Source organism: Mytilus edulis, chromosome 2 (genome assembly GCF_963676685.1).
Source record: "Mytilus edulis chromosome 2, xbMytEdul2.2, whole genome shotgun sequence".
Taxonomy (NCBI): domain Eukaryota; kingdom Metazoa; phylum Mollusca; class Bivalvia; order Mytilida; family Mytilidae; genus Mytilus; species Mytilus edulis.
The window spans coordinates 94,943,723-94,961,106 of NC_092345.1; the positions used below are offsets into that span (position 1 = coordinate 94,943,723).

Sequence of the window (17,384 nt, forward strand, 5' to 3'; positions counted from 1 at the left end):
AAGACTGTATTGGAAACCAAACCGGATATGCGTTGTTAGATTTGGTAGTGTCGAATTTCATCGAACTTGTTTAAAATAAAGCGTAGTCTTTCAGGCATATATGTTCTGCTTTGTACAAATTCAAAAGTAGAAAATAGATAATAATTTTATAAGTACGTGTGCATTACTCGTGAATTCATTCTTGTAGTGTTTTAAATAGGTTCGCTGTTACATGTATAATTATGTATTTACATGTACAGTAATTGCAGTTGAGGGAACCGGAAAAAAAGGTTGTTATTAATGCTTAAATAAAAAAAAAGCTTTCATTTATATGGTACTATTTCAATAAAAATTAAAAAAAAAACGAAAAAAAAACAGTAAAATAACAATTGTTGAAATCGTTTTCTTCTTTTTCTCTCAGGCTCCTAACAATCTTGATTCATGCCTGACAGGCAGATAGGAACAGACACTTGTCAGATGGTAAATCTGATGGTGTTTTTTTTTTTTTTAAATTAATACAAAGAAATTAATACAAAAAAAAACACAAAAAAAACCGCTTGGTTGCACGTCAACTTGAAATGTTTCAATATCATTCAGATAGTTACGATTTCCGAGAGTTCATCCACTTTGATTGGTTATGTTTATTGTATTGTGCCAGAAATATTGAAAGTGATCATACTTCAGTTCCAAAATATTTAACAACTGTATATCTGTATCTGTATTGGTACGTGTAAAATCCCATATATACTGTTTTTACACGGTGGAGAAGAGCGCCGTTGTTATGGGCGGTGTTATTGTAAAACGGTATTGAATGCCGATACAGAATCAGCATGCAATACCTTATATGGCAGCTGGTTCCACTTGATGATTGTTTCCAAAAATAATATTGAGTGTTTATATCGTAACTTATTACTGTCTGGCACTTTAAGCCCTTTTGTTTGGTTTATTACGTGCCGTTCAATTATATTGTTTGTTTCACAATTAGCTTTGGTTGTTCTTCTTGGTCTTGCTTGAGTGACAAAAATTTCGGTTCGCAAAGCCGGAACCAAACCCTCAACCACCTTGTATATCAGGATCAGACGGAGGCTGTGTCTTATTTCCTCTAGTGTCTCCATTTCTAGATATCTAGATATCAAGTATATATTTCGGATAAAAGGGATTTAAAAATAAAAATAAAACCAAGTTCACGAAATGATAACTTAAATCTACGAAACGTGTCGATGCTTGAGGCAGTCGTTTTGAGATTTAATTTGTCTGTAAATTATACTGTCATCTGCGAAAGGTCTGATTTTGCTATGTGTGATGTATTTTGGAAGGTCGTTTATGAAGATACGGCAAAGTATAGGTCCTTGCACTGTACCATGTGTGACTGGTTTATTGAAGATGACATGTTTTCTATACTGAGTGCCAATGAAAACGCAACACTTTAGTTTTTCCCAAAAATCTTATCATTTTTATTTTATTTATATTAGAACTTTGTATAGTTAGTTGAAAATGACTTTTAAGACAATTTTCGACAACTTTACGGTTGAGTGATTTTTGGAACAAATGCGAAGTAAGGGTTATTTTGAACGAACAAAAACCGAGTTCACCGCCTTTCAACATACGCACCATTTTCACGATTTTGTCATTTAAAGCTTGGCTAATGTCATGAATTTTCCCGCCCTTATTGTTAGGAAACTGCAATAAACATCTGAGTAAACTCCAGGACTTTCCGACAACCAGCGACATGCAGTTTTGGGCATGATCCAATGAAATCTTTCACAGCATACAATTACGAGAAGACTGAAGTTGTAGCCTCTACAATAACTCAAATCATCCACAAATTCAACCAAAATGGATCATTTAATGATAAGCCACATCCCGGGGTACAAAAAGCAAGAAACGCTCAGCAAGACCGATACATTTGGTCTTTCACATCTCCGATATCGACTATGATGGCTGTCCAAATGTCAAAGAGTTCAATGGTGGTCACGATAGAACCTTTGGCCAATTTCAGTTGAAAGCACCATTTGCGCAGAAATTGTCTAAGAGCACCACAGTCTTTCCTTAGGGACATCTAAACGGCCGTCTGGCGTAAATATCGAATTCTGTAGACCAAAAATCATTCATTATGTACAAAAAACGTCAATGGTGGTTACATAGACATTTGGCACCCGCGTTTGCTAAAAGTCATGCTGTTCGCCGGATTTTGGTCCGATCGACCAAATTTTGCATCAGATTTGACATGTTTTAGACGATGAAAACCACCTCCAATATCATAAAGTCAGCTTGAGTTTGCTTTGCGGGACAAGTGGAATAACATTCCTCGGGATCACATTAAACGTCCGGGATGATCAATTCCACGGCGATGTCGAGATTGCGCTGCACCACGGGGTTGTAACATTTTTTTGTTAGGACTGTTAGTTGATGACTCGACATTGGATGTTTCGTTTACCTATTGCGACCGAAAGATGACAATAAAACATTTTTGTTTGATATCGATCTATTGTTAAAATTGTTAATTTTCAAGAACAATTTATTTTGAGAGATTATCATTTCTTATATAAATTTTATTTTTGAAAAACAAAGTGTTGCGTTTTCATTGGCACTCAGTATATAAGTACTATTTGAGTTCTGTTTGAAAGAAAGGATTCGACCCAGTCATGATTTGATCTGATATGATAAAGTATTTCATTTTATATAGTAATCTTTTGTGTGGTACCTTGTCAAAAGCTTTGGCAAAATCAATGATTATGAGATCTGTTTGTATGTTCTTGTAATTATTTTGTGATAATTCATGAATTAGGGAGGTAACTTGAGACTCAAATCATTGTTTTGTCCTTAATCCAGTTTGTTATTCATACAGTGTGTTATTGGTTTCGAGATGTTGCATCATGCTGCTTGCAAAGATATTTTTAAGTAATTTGCAAGTTATGCTCGTCAAGGATAAAGGTCTGTAGTTACCTGGGTTATGTTTATCCCCTTTTTTTGAATACAGGTGGGACATTTGCGTGGTTCCAGTCAGATGGTTACATGGCTTTGATCTGTAATTAATGATCTGGTGAATATTAATGTGAGGATGTATTATGTCTTAATGTTTTGTTTGAGTATTTTGCCTGCGATGGTATCAGGACCAGTAGCTTTATTAGGTTTTTTTTTTTTTTTTTTTTTTTTTTTAAAGTTTATAAACACCATCCCTAGATATTGTTATGGTTGTCATTTTGGGATGAATACTAGGACCGGGCTTTATCTGGAATGTCAGTATTTGCTTCAGATGTAAAAGATGACTGAAATTGTTTGTTCAGTATGTTCGCTTTCTCATATGGATTTGCATGCAACGTACCTTCACTTCTTAGAGGAGCTACGCCGATATTTTCATTTTTCTGGCTTTCAATATAAGAATATAGCTTGTTTGGTGTAATTTTGAAGCATGGTAAGTCTGGTTCCTTTATTTCGATATCAAAGATAATATTTTTCTATGTATATATTGACAGTAAGAGTTTCTCATTTCTTTTTGGAGCTTTGTTTTAATTTCATAAGACCTTTAAGCGTCTGTCCCGAGTCAGAAGTCTATAAACCCATGTTTAGGTGATTGGTGAATTGTTTTGTTATAAATAAGGTTGTTGGTTTACTCAACTGACTAATTTCCCCTTTTTCATGCCAGATACATCCACTTCATTGAACTAAATTTTGTATATAATTGTCTCATTGGCAATCATACCACATCTCCTTATTTTGATATTTTATGCTTTGAAAATTTAAATGTTGAGCATTTCACGAATGATTTGGCTCGTTTCATCAGTTATGGTGCGTTATCGTGTTACACTGCTTTTTTGACAGGTCCTAAATCATATCTCAGATGGTTCCCAGGCAGTAAGATCTGACTGGGACTTATGTTCAAATAATTGGGTATAAGACAATTCGTCCTAAGACAAGTCGGCCAAAAGTAAACTCGGACCGTCTATACAGTGAACTCGGATTGCCTATAAAATCAGATCAGAGGCAGACAAACTTCAATGCCAAAATCTTTTAAAAGTAAAGTTATGACTTTATAATTGAGTGAATTTTTTTAGGTGGGGTGGGGTGGGGTAGAACTGATTGCCATAGATGGGGCACCGCTGAAATCATGCTTCAGTGATTCCCTAAATAATTAACTTATTTTTTTCCACAAAGAGGGGGGGGGGCAGAGCACACTGCCCCTCCCCCTAAATCCGCCTCTGATGGAAAATACAACTCTGACTGTGTATGGAGACAAGTTGGCCTGTAATAGACAATTTAATATCATAACCTTTTTTGTGTAGACATGCATCTGTCCATAGTTAGAGATCAGAATAATTAAATTAACATTCTGATTGGTAATCTTATTATGACTTTATGTTATATACATTGTACAATGAGACTGTGATTACTATAACTATTTGTTATGGTAATCTCAAAATGATATTTTGATCAACAATTTTTATTTTTTTTTATTTTATTCAAAATATAGAATCACCATGGATGAAGTAGAAATTAAATTTTACATGTAAATTAAACCAATTACTTTGGGCTCAATACTTCATTTGCAAATGCAGCAAGGTACAATGTATAAAGAGTAATGTTATGTGAAATTATAACATTTAATTATTTAAAGAGCACAAACACTATGTTTATACATGTATATATATTTTGTCTGAGTTGACATTATTTTGTTTTTGATTTTTGGAAGAAGAATTTATGTAAAGTTATATTCCCCAAATAACAGTAGAAAAACCCATAAAAAAAATAAAAATAATTTTAATCTACTAATGAACTAGAAATCGTAAACTTTTTATCTCCTAAGTAACTATATTTATTTTCCTGCATTTGCACCAAAATTGCTTTCATCCTTTCTTGTTTATCTCAACACTTTGAGTAAGATACTGTATATCAGTCTAGTAAAATATATGAAGGAGCATGTACAATAACAATTTTCTGTGAAAGTTGCACATGTATGACAAAATGTATGAAAAGAAACGTAACCTGATGATAGTGTTTCTCTGTTTACATTGACTTTAATGTCACAACTAAAATTCCTAACAACAGGACCAACATCAGAAACATTTCCATATTTTCTGTTCTTTTTAAAACAGATACAATGTACATAATAACTCATACAGACTTAGCCTAGTCCCCTTTCATGGATAACACCTGCCTCAAACGTATTTAATATATTGTAATCAAAACAAAATTGAAAAACATGCCAGTGTCTTTTAGAAATGAAAAAAGTACCCTTCTTATATGTATGATGTATGTGTAACAGTGTCTATACTGTTTAAAGATCTTTAAAGTATTTTATAGCATATTTCACAAGTTTCTATGACATTTGTGACAATTTTAAAGTTTCTATGACAATTGTGACAATTTGTAAAGTTTCTGTGACATTTGTGACAATTGTTAAATTTCTATAACATTTGTGAGAATTTGTGAAGTTTCCATGACATTTGTGACAATTTGTTAAATTTCGATGACATTTGTGACAATTTGTAAAGTTTCTATGACATTTGTGATAATTTGTTAAATTTCTATGACATTTGTGACAATTTGTAAAGTTTCTATGACATTTGTGATAATTTGTTAAATTTATATGACATTTGTGACAATTTGTTAAATTTCTATGACATTTGTGACAATATGTTAAATTTCTCTGAAATTTGTGACAATTTGTAAAGATTCTATGACATTTGTGACAGTTTCTTAAATTTCTTTGACATTTGTGACAATTTGTAAAGTTTCTTTGACATTTGTGACAATTTGTAATGTTTCTATGACATTTGTGATAAATTGTAAAGTTTCTATGACATTTATGACAATATGTAAAGTTTCTATGACATTTGTGACAGTTTGTAAAGTCCTTCAGCAAACTTTTTGGCATCCTCTACTCCTTCACAACATTTCTGCCATGATATTGGAATAGATTCAACTCCATAGCAAGCCCCTGCTATAGCACCTGCCATTGTTGCTACAGTATCTGAATCTCCCCCTAATGATATAGCATAGACAATGGTCTTTTCAAATGAATTTCTGTCCTTTAAATCTGCAAAGTCTTTCTGTGAACGGAGGAATGAATACACTGCTGCAGGAACAGATTCAAATGCTGAGATATCAGCTCCTAATTCAGTGTGTACTGTCAGTTGAGTTGGTTGTTCTTCTTGTTTTAAATACGTCTTGATTAATTCTAATTTTTCAACATATGTTTTTAGTTTTTGCTCTGACTTGTCTTCCTTTTGAGGTCCTTCTGATGATTTATTTGTCTCATTTGGTTCCTCTTCTACCATTTTCATCAGTGTTATAAGAGCATCTACCATTTCATCAGGTGAAAATGTGCTTGAACTGTTTAATGCCATGTCTACAGCATAACTCTGGAGAACAGCACCAAGAATTGCCTGGTTATTACTGTGTGTTATACTTGTAATTTGTGTAACTAGATCCTTTGACTTTTCTGGGTCATCATCTTTGAATGTAAATAATGCTGCTGGAGCTATTCTCATGGCACCACCATTTCCATAAGACCCTGAACCACCAAATTGTTTCTTTGCTGGTCCAAACACATCCTTATAATCTAATTCTTTCAGTTGTGAAAAAACATTGATTACATTTCCACCATAACCCCTGTCTGGTTCATCGAAGTAATTCTCAGAAAATCTTTCAGCCATGTCACTTGCATCAAATCCCTCATTGATCACTAAAGACTTCGCTACTGATCTTGCCATTGCAGTGTCATCTGTAAACTTGTATATTCTGTGATTATCTTCTTCTTTACTGACTGTTTCCAAATTTTCTATCGCTCCAATCACTTTGTTAGGGTTGATTGTTTTAGCCCACAAACTTTCAAAAATTGCTCCAATACAGTCACCAACAACAGCCCCTACAAGCGTTCCTTGAAATTTTGAGAGGGTGGTAGACATAATTATTCAGAATTTCCAGTATTATAACATTCCGTCTTGTTTTGTTTACCTAACTTCCGGATAAACAATATAGACGGTCCGAGGTGAATTCAAAGAAGGGGCGAGTTGTTTCTGTGTCGAGTCAATCTATATTTACCGGAACTAACTAGTTAGTCTGGTTCACGGTACGTCAAATAGTTTTTTGCCCTGACAAGCCAAACAAGTACCAGTATAATAGATATCTTTGCTATTTTTTTGTGGGTGCCTAAGTTTCGTAGCTTACTATCATAATGTCAGAGGCCTTAGAAGCACAGTTAGATATTCTACAAAATGAAAATGCTTTTTTGAAGAAATATTTCGCTTTACGACAGAAATGCGAACAAATACAACAGGTAAAACTAAAAGAAATAAAAAAAAATATCAAGAAAATCAAGAAATCAGATTTTTTTAAAGTCGTCTTTTACAGAATTTCCATCATTAGTATAAAATTATACCAACTATTGTGTTTGGTATTTTCTCAAAAAAGTCAATACTTAAGATAAACCAAAAAAATGATGATTGGCTTTCGTAGGCTACATATGTACATACTACATGATATACATGTGCAAATACCCCCTCCGGTTTTATAATTTAATGTTGATACCTCGAATGACTGAATAGCACTGTTAATATGAGGCAGGTATTACCTGTTAATGGGGACGAAGTTTGTATGAATTATTTTTTTTTAATTCAAACATGTTAATAAAAGAAACAGGGATTTAGTTGTGACTTTATTTAAGTTATGACGTCATATTCAATGTAAATAAAGAAACGCTGTCATCAGGTAATGTTTTTTTCATATCAAACAATTATTTAAAAATGAATTGGTATTGAGTTTCTTCCTTATATTTTAGTAAACTGATAAATATATAAATTATTCAGTCTCATGCCAACAAGACCGGAAAAGGAAGAAGATTTCTGCGCAGATGCGGGGATTTAAAAAAGTCTGAAAAAAAAGTTAACGATTTTGAGTTCTGATTAATAAATGTGTTTAGTTCCAATGCAAAGACTCTATAAATGAATCAATATTAAAGCCAAAATATACATGTACATTTTTACATACAAATACTTTCAAGTTAGACTGAAAAGAAATTAAGATAAATATTTCCTCTTTTCTAGGCAAATGAAAAAGTTGTCAATAGAATCCAGCATGTAAAGAAAATGATAAAGAGGTACAAACGTGAAAGGAGGTAGGTTGGACAAAAAGAAATGATTTATGTTCACAGTTTCACATGTTGTATTTGCCATAGATTTACCCTTGAATTGCTCATTTGGGTACTTGGGTTCCTCCACCAATAAAAATAGACTGTCACAAAATAGTATAAAAGTGTTGAAAGTGGCATTAAACATCAATTAATCAATCAATCAATGTTTTTCCATTTATGAAATTTGTATATTTTTTCAAGATTTAGTTGAGATATATATATATCTTTATTACCAAAGTCTATATAAACAAAGGTACACATTTGAATTACATCAACATCAATATACCCAGTGAAATTAATTTATGCAGCTTTTGAATAAGTAAAAAAATATATTTATACGTAACATACATTGTACACCTTGTATATAAAATTTTATAGTTTTGTTCTCATTCCTCATGTTCTTTGAAGACTCAAACAAACATGAAAACAAGCTTTGCTGCACAATTGTAGAGCTATGAATAACCAGTATAAGTAAAAACATTTAACTAGAAGATGTTTTTTCCATGAAATTTAATATATTAACATGAAATTATATAACAATATTCTATCATTTTGAATATAGCTAATTGCTGTAATTCAAGCAATCAACAAAAACAGCTTAACCAGCCAATCAAAACATGAACATTCACACTGACATGTATAATCACATATAGTAAACAAAATCATGTGTTAAGCAACATTAAATTAATTTATTTTTGTGCAATTTGAAAGTTATTTTGGCTAGAAGTTCTCAGTGTTTACAAATATACATACACATGTAGAAATGTAGGTCAGAAGTGTTCTCATTTATTGGTGTAGTGAGTTGTATAATGTTGAAGTTTTAATTATTTATATTAGTATGATAAAACATGTATGTACAAGTAATATATTTTGTAGGTATTTAGCCAACAGATTAGATGATTATGGAGATAATTATAGAGATGTACAAGTACCAGTTATGTGGGAGGTAGGAGAAATAAAGAAACATGTTTGAAATCTGTTTGAATTATTAACCATGAAAGAATACACTGAATACTCCCACAAACATTTCAATCAGTATTAAACATTAAAAGGTGTGGCATGATTTTCAATAAGACAACTCTCCACCAGAGGCAAAATGACATAGAAGGTAATCAACTATAAGTCAATGTACAGCCTTCAAAAATCTATACCACATAGCTAAATTATAGGCTTCTGACTTTTGACAGCCACATACAGAATTTTGACTGCCACTCCAACCATCCTCCTGTCTGGGACAGTGGTGAAACATTTGCACAAAATAAGAACAAAGTATCAAAATCAGTTTAAAAGGTCTTGTGCTCATCAAACAGTTCAAATGTCAAAAACAACTAACAAGTACATGAAAGACACAAAGAACAGATCTAACAGAAGTCACAGTTACTTAAAGCTACATCAAAGGCAATTACAAGAGAATCTAAGACTTAAATATCGTTTAGAGTACACATCAAACTTGCAATGATTTGAGTGTAAAGACGTCATTAAAACAGTCAGAGAAAACCAACATGATTGTCTGCCATGCAAAAATATAGGCATGAACAGATTGTAGGTCTGTAAATGTACATATGTGTGAAATTATAATTAGTTGGGTTTTAATTTAGGGCTATTCCATTAAAATGTATGTAGGAGGGTAGGAAGGGAATTTCTAAATATCCTTACAAACAAGAATTATTTTTAGATAATTTTGCATTTATAATGGTAATACATGCATAACAGAACCAGGACCCACGTTAAATAATTAAACTTCCTTTCCCACTTTCATTTTAATGGAATAGCCCTTATTGATTGTTAACAAAATCAATCTTGCCCAGAAACCTTTCATACAGCTGCAATTTTTGTAGTCATGTAATGGTATAGCAGTAGTTAGGTGATATTTACCATTATCCTTGTCCAGCATTTCAGTAGACAAAGTGTTATCTGTGGGACAGTAAATTTATATTAAGGAAAGTTTAGAATGCATAGTTATTGTTTCAACATACACTAATCTTGTTTAAAATCAGTTTCTGTAGTATTTTGCAAAAAAAAAAATATTGTGAATAACCTGATATTGATAATGTTTTCTTTGACAGGAGGACAAATTATTAGGTGCAACAGAGCCATGTTCCTCTTTTGAAGATGTAGAAAAGGAAATCTCATCCCCAATGAGCAGCACTGATAGAACAGTATCTGAGATCTTGTCTAATATCAATCCTCTACTAAAGGCTCATGGGATAGATCATATTACCCCTGGTTCAAAGGCAAAGAAATCAAAAGCAGACACTAATGCTCCAAAGAAGCCTGCCAATGCATTTTTGTTGTTCTGTACCCAACAGAGGTCGTCAGTTCAGGAAGAATATTACAAGGTATTCTTTATATATGGATAATTGAATACAAAGTATTTGATTAACAGAACACTAGAGATTCTAGGCAAACCATTTGGCACCTCTCGGTTTTCCCCCATACTTTTAAATGCAGATCGGGAGAAACCAAAAAAATTGAAGTTTTTAAAATTTCATAGTTATGATAAATCATGTTCATCTAATTTGAATATACATGATCATATATGAATTCCTTTTTATATGAAACCGTGTTTGTTCAAAATGAACCAGTTGAGTTTTCTCATTGCTAATGTATCCTCTAGTTGGTTCAAGATGTAGTCCAAAGTTTTAATTTGATTGAACTATCAAAGACTGCAGTTTTTAAAGGAATCAGAATTTTAAAACCAATAGTAATCCTAATTATAGCGGGCTGATTTTCCTTCTTTAAGCTGTGGAACCAAAACCACCAAAACATAAATTTAGACCAATTTTAAAGCAAATATAGAATAAGAAGATGTGGTATGAGTGCCAATGAAATAACTTACCATCCAAGTCACATTGTGAAAGAAGTAAACCATAATTGGTCAAAAGTGCCTTCAACACAGAGCTTTGGCTCACACCGATAAGCAAGCTATAAAGGTAACCAAAATAACTAGTGATAAACAATTCAAACAGGAAATCCAACCGTCTATATAAAAATTAGAAACACGTATCAACCACATCAACAAACAACAATCACTGAACAACAGGTTCTTGACTAAGGACAGGTGCAAATAAACACAGCATATTTATACATGTTTGATATCTGATCATAGCTTAAATAAAACTTGGTACGTCCAAGATTAAGTGTTTCTGAAATATTTCTTTACTATCATGACTATATGGTTTGCAGATTAATTGAAGTTTCAAGCAAAAATAAATGCCAACAAGCACATCTTCAATTTGTAAATAGTTTTTTATACATTTAACTGTTTGTGCATCAGTGACAAATACCAAGTTTACCTATTATTATTATACACAGCCTACCTCTAAATCATACTCAAGTGATGTGAAAACAAATGTGTTGGTGCAGCATCCTGTCAGATATGATAAGTGGTATTAATTACATTTAAATAAAGTCATCTTTTAAAGTTATTACTATTGCGAATTTTCTTTCACTTGGTATCACCACAAGATTGTGAATTGTGGTATTTTTTTCTTGTATTTTTGTTCTGATGAATAAACATGTATCTGCACAAAATCTGTACATACATCTTATTCTCATATTTAAACTGAGAGGTTTAGGTGAAACTGTAAATAGAAAAAAAAATAGTTTTGTCTTTAAATATTCCAGGGGAGAATAGGGAGCAAATCTGACTGCTTGATTCTCTAGCTACCGTTTTAGAACACATATTCAATAGTATGATGAACTGTGAAGTTCTATATGGCATGTATAGACAGCCTGCAATACTTAATTAACTTTCAATTCTGAGTTAAAGGCTGAAGATACAAAACAAATAAGAAGCTTAATTAAGCTTCCCCGATTGTAATAAATGATTGATTGATTGTTGGTTGCTAAGCATCCAGTGAAATTGCAATAAATTTAAGCTTGTGATAAAGGATGGGTGCAATTGTTTTTTTTGAAAATCAAAGACATGTATTTGGATGTTTTAGTATTAGAATTGAAACAGCTGGTTACTCCTTTATGTTATGATATGGACTGATAAAAAGTACATTTACTATCTTATAAACAAACAAAAACTTTTATTTGTATCACAGGATAAACATGAAGAAATCTCTAATCATGAAATGACAAAACGATTAGCACAGAAATGGAATGGCTTAACTCCAGAGCAGAAAAAGGTATTTAAATCTAAAATAGAATTTAGAATGGTAATGGGGAATGTGTCAAAGAGACAACAACCCTACCAAAGAGTGGAAAACAGCCGAAGGCCACCAATGGGTCTTCAATACAGCAACAAAATTATAGATATCGTTACTCCAAATAAAGGGAGAGACATAATTCAATTACATAACATATTACAAAAAATGTACCAAAAAAATGTACTAGTAACATTTGAGTGATATCTTACACTGTACAGATCAGACTTATCCCCAAAATTTTTTGTTATAAAGTTTTAAATGTGTAACTATTTTAAGATAAATTGCTTTCTAAACCTTGTGATCATCGTTTTGCTATAATTTAAATTTAAAAAATTGTATGGGTTTTATATACGTTATTTAGTTATTTACAAGGACATTCAGACAGTTTAGTGATTATAGTGATTTATGTCAAAATATTTTCAGGTGTATTATGACATGTATGAGCATGAGAAAGAACGATATGACAAAGAAGTCAAAGAATACCATGAAAGGGAATCTAAGAGTCAAGGAAACGTAACACAAGAAGTACAAAGTATGATGGGAAAAGAAGCTCAAAGTGCTGTAGATGCTTTAATGATGGATACTTAAGCAAACTACCAACAGTTTTAATTTATTAGAAAATTTGGAAAATTGACATCAGAAAGCAAATATTTCACCATATATTAATAGTTTCTAATTTTATGTGTTCATATTTGGCTGGCACCAAGTGCATCCATCCACAGTTTATTATCTTTAGGCATGATCTCTGCATATTTTGCTGATTGTTTGCTTTGAGCATAATTTTTTTTGTACCTACCAGGTCCATTCTTCCTTTATAGCTTGATTTTGACTTTTCTGATGATTATGATCTTTTTTTTGTAATATATATTTTTATTATTTTCATATCATTTTCAAATCTCATCTACAAATAAAGATGCACAAACAAATTATTCTGCTATAAATCCTAAACATATAGTTAACCATACTTGTTACAAATTATAAAATACAAAGTCAGTAACAGAATACAGAGTACATCTGCATTGAGCTCTATTTCTTAATAATATTATCAATGCTTGACCATTTTTCTTTTAATCTTCTTGCTTTACTGGTAGAGCACAAGTTCATAGAGACCATGTCAACCCTATAATAATAGTTTAGCCATTCAATTGCTTCAGCAACAGATGGGACTGTAAATCTAACTCTACATAAATAAACATATCTCTTCAATATCAGAATACATGTATTAAGAATATCTTTAAATAGATGATGTTTAACACCCAAGATTATACTTGATAAGGTTGGGAGAAAGCTTACATTACATACATCTTCTAACTTTTGAAAAAAATTAAGCCAGAATGTTTGAACATAACTACATTCAAAAAAGAGGTGTATGTATGTTTCTTTAGTTTCGGTACAAAAAGTGCACAGTTCTGTTTCACTATATTTACACTTCATAAGTAAAGTATTTGTTCCTAGAATTCTATGGAGTAATCTGTATTGAAATGCCCTTAATGTGGGATCTTCAGTTATAATTAAAGGAAGACTAAAAAAATAATTCCATTCTTCGACCACAATATCTATTCCCAATTTCATTTTCCATTTCTCTTGTATGCGTGATGGGGTTTCCTTTATTTTATCTAGAAAAAATTTATACAAATGTTTTGATACTTTATCAACTGTTTTAATGGCGGTAACAATTTTGTGACTGACAGTATTTAGTTTGATAAATACTTGAGAATGAATAACATTCTTCCATTCCTTTGGCAGTGCCAAGATTAGTCCATAGAAATCTAAGAAAGTTGTTTTTATATTATAATTTCTAATAAATTCATCATAATTGTAAAATTCTCCATTTTCCTTAATGAGATCATTTATGAAAAATACATTATTCTGTATCCAATTTTTATAAAAAGCTGTTTTTCCATCAATCATAATATTTTCATTTAAAAACAATGGTTGAGACAAGATATCACTTGGGGCTGTGGTCAGAGGCTCACACAATGAGGCCCATGATGAAATTACATTTTGCCAAAAAGGGTTAAATTCTTTTTTAATTTCATTGAGTGCTGATTTTGATAAACGCCACATATTTTCACCACCATTCATTTCAAGGTGATCTGCCAATAGAACCGTCCATGAGGAATAATTTGTGGGGTCTAAAACTTTTTTAACCCAGGATAACTTAAGTGATTTTATAAATGATTCAATATGTGGCATTTTTACACCACCATCCTCGTAATTTGAGATAAGTATATTTCTTTTAATTTTGTCCCCTTTACCATCCCACACAAATCTGTATAGCATAGATTGTATCTGCTTTAATATATCTGGGGATGGATCTGGTAAAACAGTAAAACATTGAATTAGAATTGGTAGGGCGAGAGTTTTCACAACTACAATTTTCCCATATATAGTAATATTTCTGAATGACCAGTCACTTAAAAGATTTTTTACTTTTTGAATTTTTTCTAAATAATTATCAACACATATATCAGCTTTTGACAAACAATATTGAATGCCTAGGAGTTTGAAATTTCCTGAATGGTTCCATATTATTGTTTTATTTGTGTTTAGCTCTTCACCACAGCCCCTTTTTGCCCCAATCCATATAACTTGGGTTTTTTCAAAATTAGCCTTCAAACCAGAGCATGAGTAAAACAAGTCTATCTTATTTAGAGCACTGTTGAGATTATGATCTTGTTTATTTTATAAAAATTTCTGAATGATACATATACATTTCTGAAGAAGTTATTGCTTGCTTGCAGTTGACATACCTTTGAGTTTCGAAGAACTGCAGACTTTGAAAATGCAATTACAATCTTTCTTTTTTTTTGTAAACATTTTTGATGAACACAGAGACTAAATTGCAGGTTATTGGTGATGTGATCTATGTTTTGGACAGGGAATATATTACATTTAAATCAGAAACAATTTTACAAGCCCCTGAGTTGTTTAAAAATGATACTCTGTTGGATTTATTTTGTACAGATATGTAATGCAATACTTATTCTCAATTGTCCTTTTTTTCATGCAAAAATACATAAGTATCATTTGGCGAATGAATTCAACATGATATAGCAAAAATTGTTGTTTTCTACAACATCAATAATACTCGTATATAATCTGTATTTATTTCAAAAAGTTGTTAGATTGAAAAGCCTTAGTTTCCTTATTCTAACACTAGAATTAGCTGTCAGGAAATTAGTTATGTAATGTTTGTTTTCGTATTTTTGTATTGAATAGTTTGGAATATATCAGGAATGTTAGTGTAATAAATAATTAATAATAATATATTTTCTCTTTTTCATTGACATGAATTTAAAGATATTTTGTAAATAACAAAGAGACAACAACTCTAAAACACAAACCAGACAATGCATTCAATTTTAGTTCAACAGTAGACATGATTGATTCATTGTTGGTTGATAAACGCCCAGAGGCAAATGTGTCATGCATATTCAGAACGACTAAAATATGAAGAATATCACCAAATAAACAGATTCTGGGGTTGAGCTTGGTACATCTAAGTATTTATAAAATGATACTCAAGTTAAGTTTGGTCTCACCTGACATCCTAAGGTGTGTTATTTCCATAGAAGGTAGCAACAAGGCTAAAAGTTTGTAACTTGGTCATTTTAATGATACCCTTATTATTTTGTATCAATTGATTGGATGACAGTTAGCGTAAAATTCTCTATCTCCTTGTCTGTAACTAAGGAAGCCGACATTTTGAATTGCTGAATGTATTGACATGTAATTTCTACAATAATTAGCAAAAAAACTCACATGTTGCACCTAAAAATCTTCTTTTTATCAAACTCTATTACATTCTGAAACGGCACAGAAGCCAGAAAACACCTGGTGTTCATGTTTGACGCTGGGAGCATACCTATGACGTCACCTAGTGTAGGGACCAAAGAAGATAACATCTTTTTGCAGAATTTTCTTTAATGAAGATTTTACACTGAAATAATGATTGAAATTTAATTATGAACTTGTTTTGCGTTAGAATAGAGATAACTGTATTGCATTTGAAGCTTTGCGGACGCCCATCGGTAGTTTTAATGTCGCAAATACCTGTTTACCTGTCTCTGCTCCCGTCGCCAGGTAAACTAAATTTGCGACTGTAAAACTACCGATGGATGTCCATAAAGCTTCCAATACAATACAGTTATCTCTTAAGAGGAAGGTCAGTTGTATGAGCATTTCCACATCTCATTTGCCATTGAGATAATCTGCCCCTTCCCCTCCAGTCATTGTCTGTGGACTTTGAAACTGTTAAAAAATTGTCAGTTGGTAAGCTTAAGGGAAAACAGCAACAGAGTAATTGCCCTTAAATGATGGTTATTGTTATTTTTTTTGTCATTTTGCTCTGGAAATTCTGGATAAAAATTTCACAAGCAAAAATGATCTCGAGACCAGATCTACAACCAAGTCAACATGAACAAAATCTATGATGTACTCCTTTAAAATGACTAATACATATATTAGTTTTTTAGAAGTTTTTATTAACCAAAACTAATGTAGAAAAAGAAAAATTATGAGAAGGATGACAAAATCTACAAATATATAAAAATAACCATCATTGTCAATGAAACAACTGTCCACCAGGAATTAAAAGAAAAGACTGTCTGTTTCAAATTCTTTGACAACAAAACAAAAGTTTAATATGAAGTTAAAGGTTTTTGTCCAGCCTGCGACTAATGTCACATAAGTGTCATACTTTATTTATAGATGCCTTATGCTGTGAAGTTTGCATGTCTTATATCTATTGCCCTTGACCTAATTTTAATTATTCAGTGAAAACTTGAATAAAAAAAAAATTGAAATGTTTATTTCTATTTTATGAGTTAAAGGATAAATATATTTGGTATAATTACCACGAAAGGTCCTCATGTCTGTCAGACAGTTTTCACTTTACTTCAACCTTATTTCATTGATCAGTGAACTAAGTAAAGTTTTCATGTTTTGGTCTGTTTATTTCTAATATTATATGCAATAGATCACCTACGATATATTTCATGTATTGAATTATTTTAGGATGTACATGTCAGTCTAACATGTTTTATTTTACCTTGACCTCATTTTCAATGTTCGTTGCTCAATGGTTAGGTTTTATACGCCCTTCTCAATTTTGA

At 31.8% G+C, this 17,384-nt stretch overlaps 2 protein-coding genes across 2 annotated transcripts; one reads left to right on the forward strand and one right to left on the reverse strand.

Annotated features, from left to right (window-relative positions):
- Positions 1 to 4,417: 4,417 nt before the first annotated feature.
- Positions 4,418 to 6,992, reverse strand: LOC139513524 (ADP-ribosylhydrolase ARH3-like). Its single transcript, XM_071302123.1, has one exon. The coding sequence runs from the start codon at positions 6,885 to 6,887 to the stop codon at positions 5,805 to 5,807; it is 1,083 nt and encodes a 360-aa protein (XP_071158224.1). The 5' UTR covers positions 6,888 to 6,992; the 3' UTR covers positions 4,418 to 5,804.
- Positions 6,993 to 7,065: 73 nt separating this feature from the next.
- Positions 7,066 to 12,998, forward strand: LOC139513525 (uncharacterized). The gene is made up of 6 exons (XM_071302124.1): positions 7,066 to 7,258; positions 8,025 to 8,095; positions 8,987 to 9,056; positions 10,177 to 10,449; positions 12,163 to 12,246; positions 12,691 to 12,998. The coding sequence occupies exons 1-6, from the start codon at positions 7,157 to 7,159 to the stop codon at positions 12,853 to 12,855; spliced, it is 765 nt and encodes a 254-aa protein (XP_071158225.1). The 5' UTR covers positions 7,066 to 7,156; the 3' UTR covers positions 12,856 to 12,998.
- The last annotated feature ends 4,386 nt before the right edge of the window (positions 12,999 to 17,384 follow it).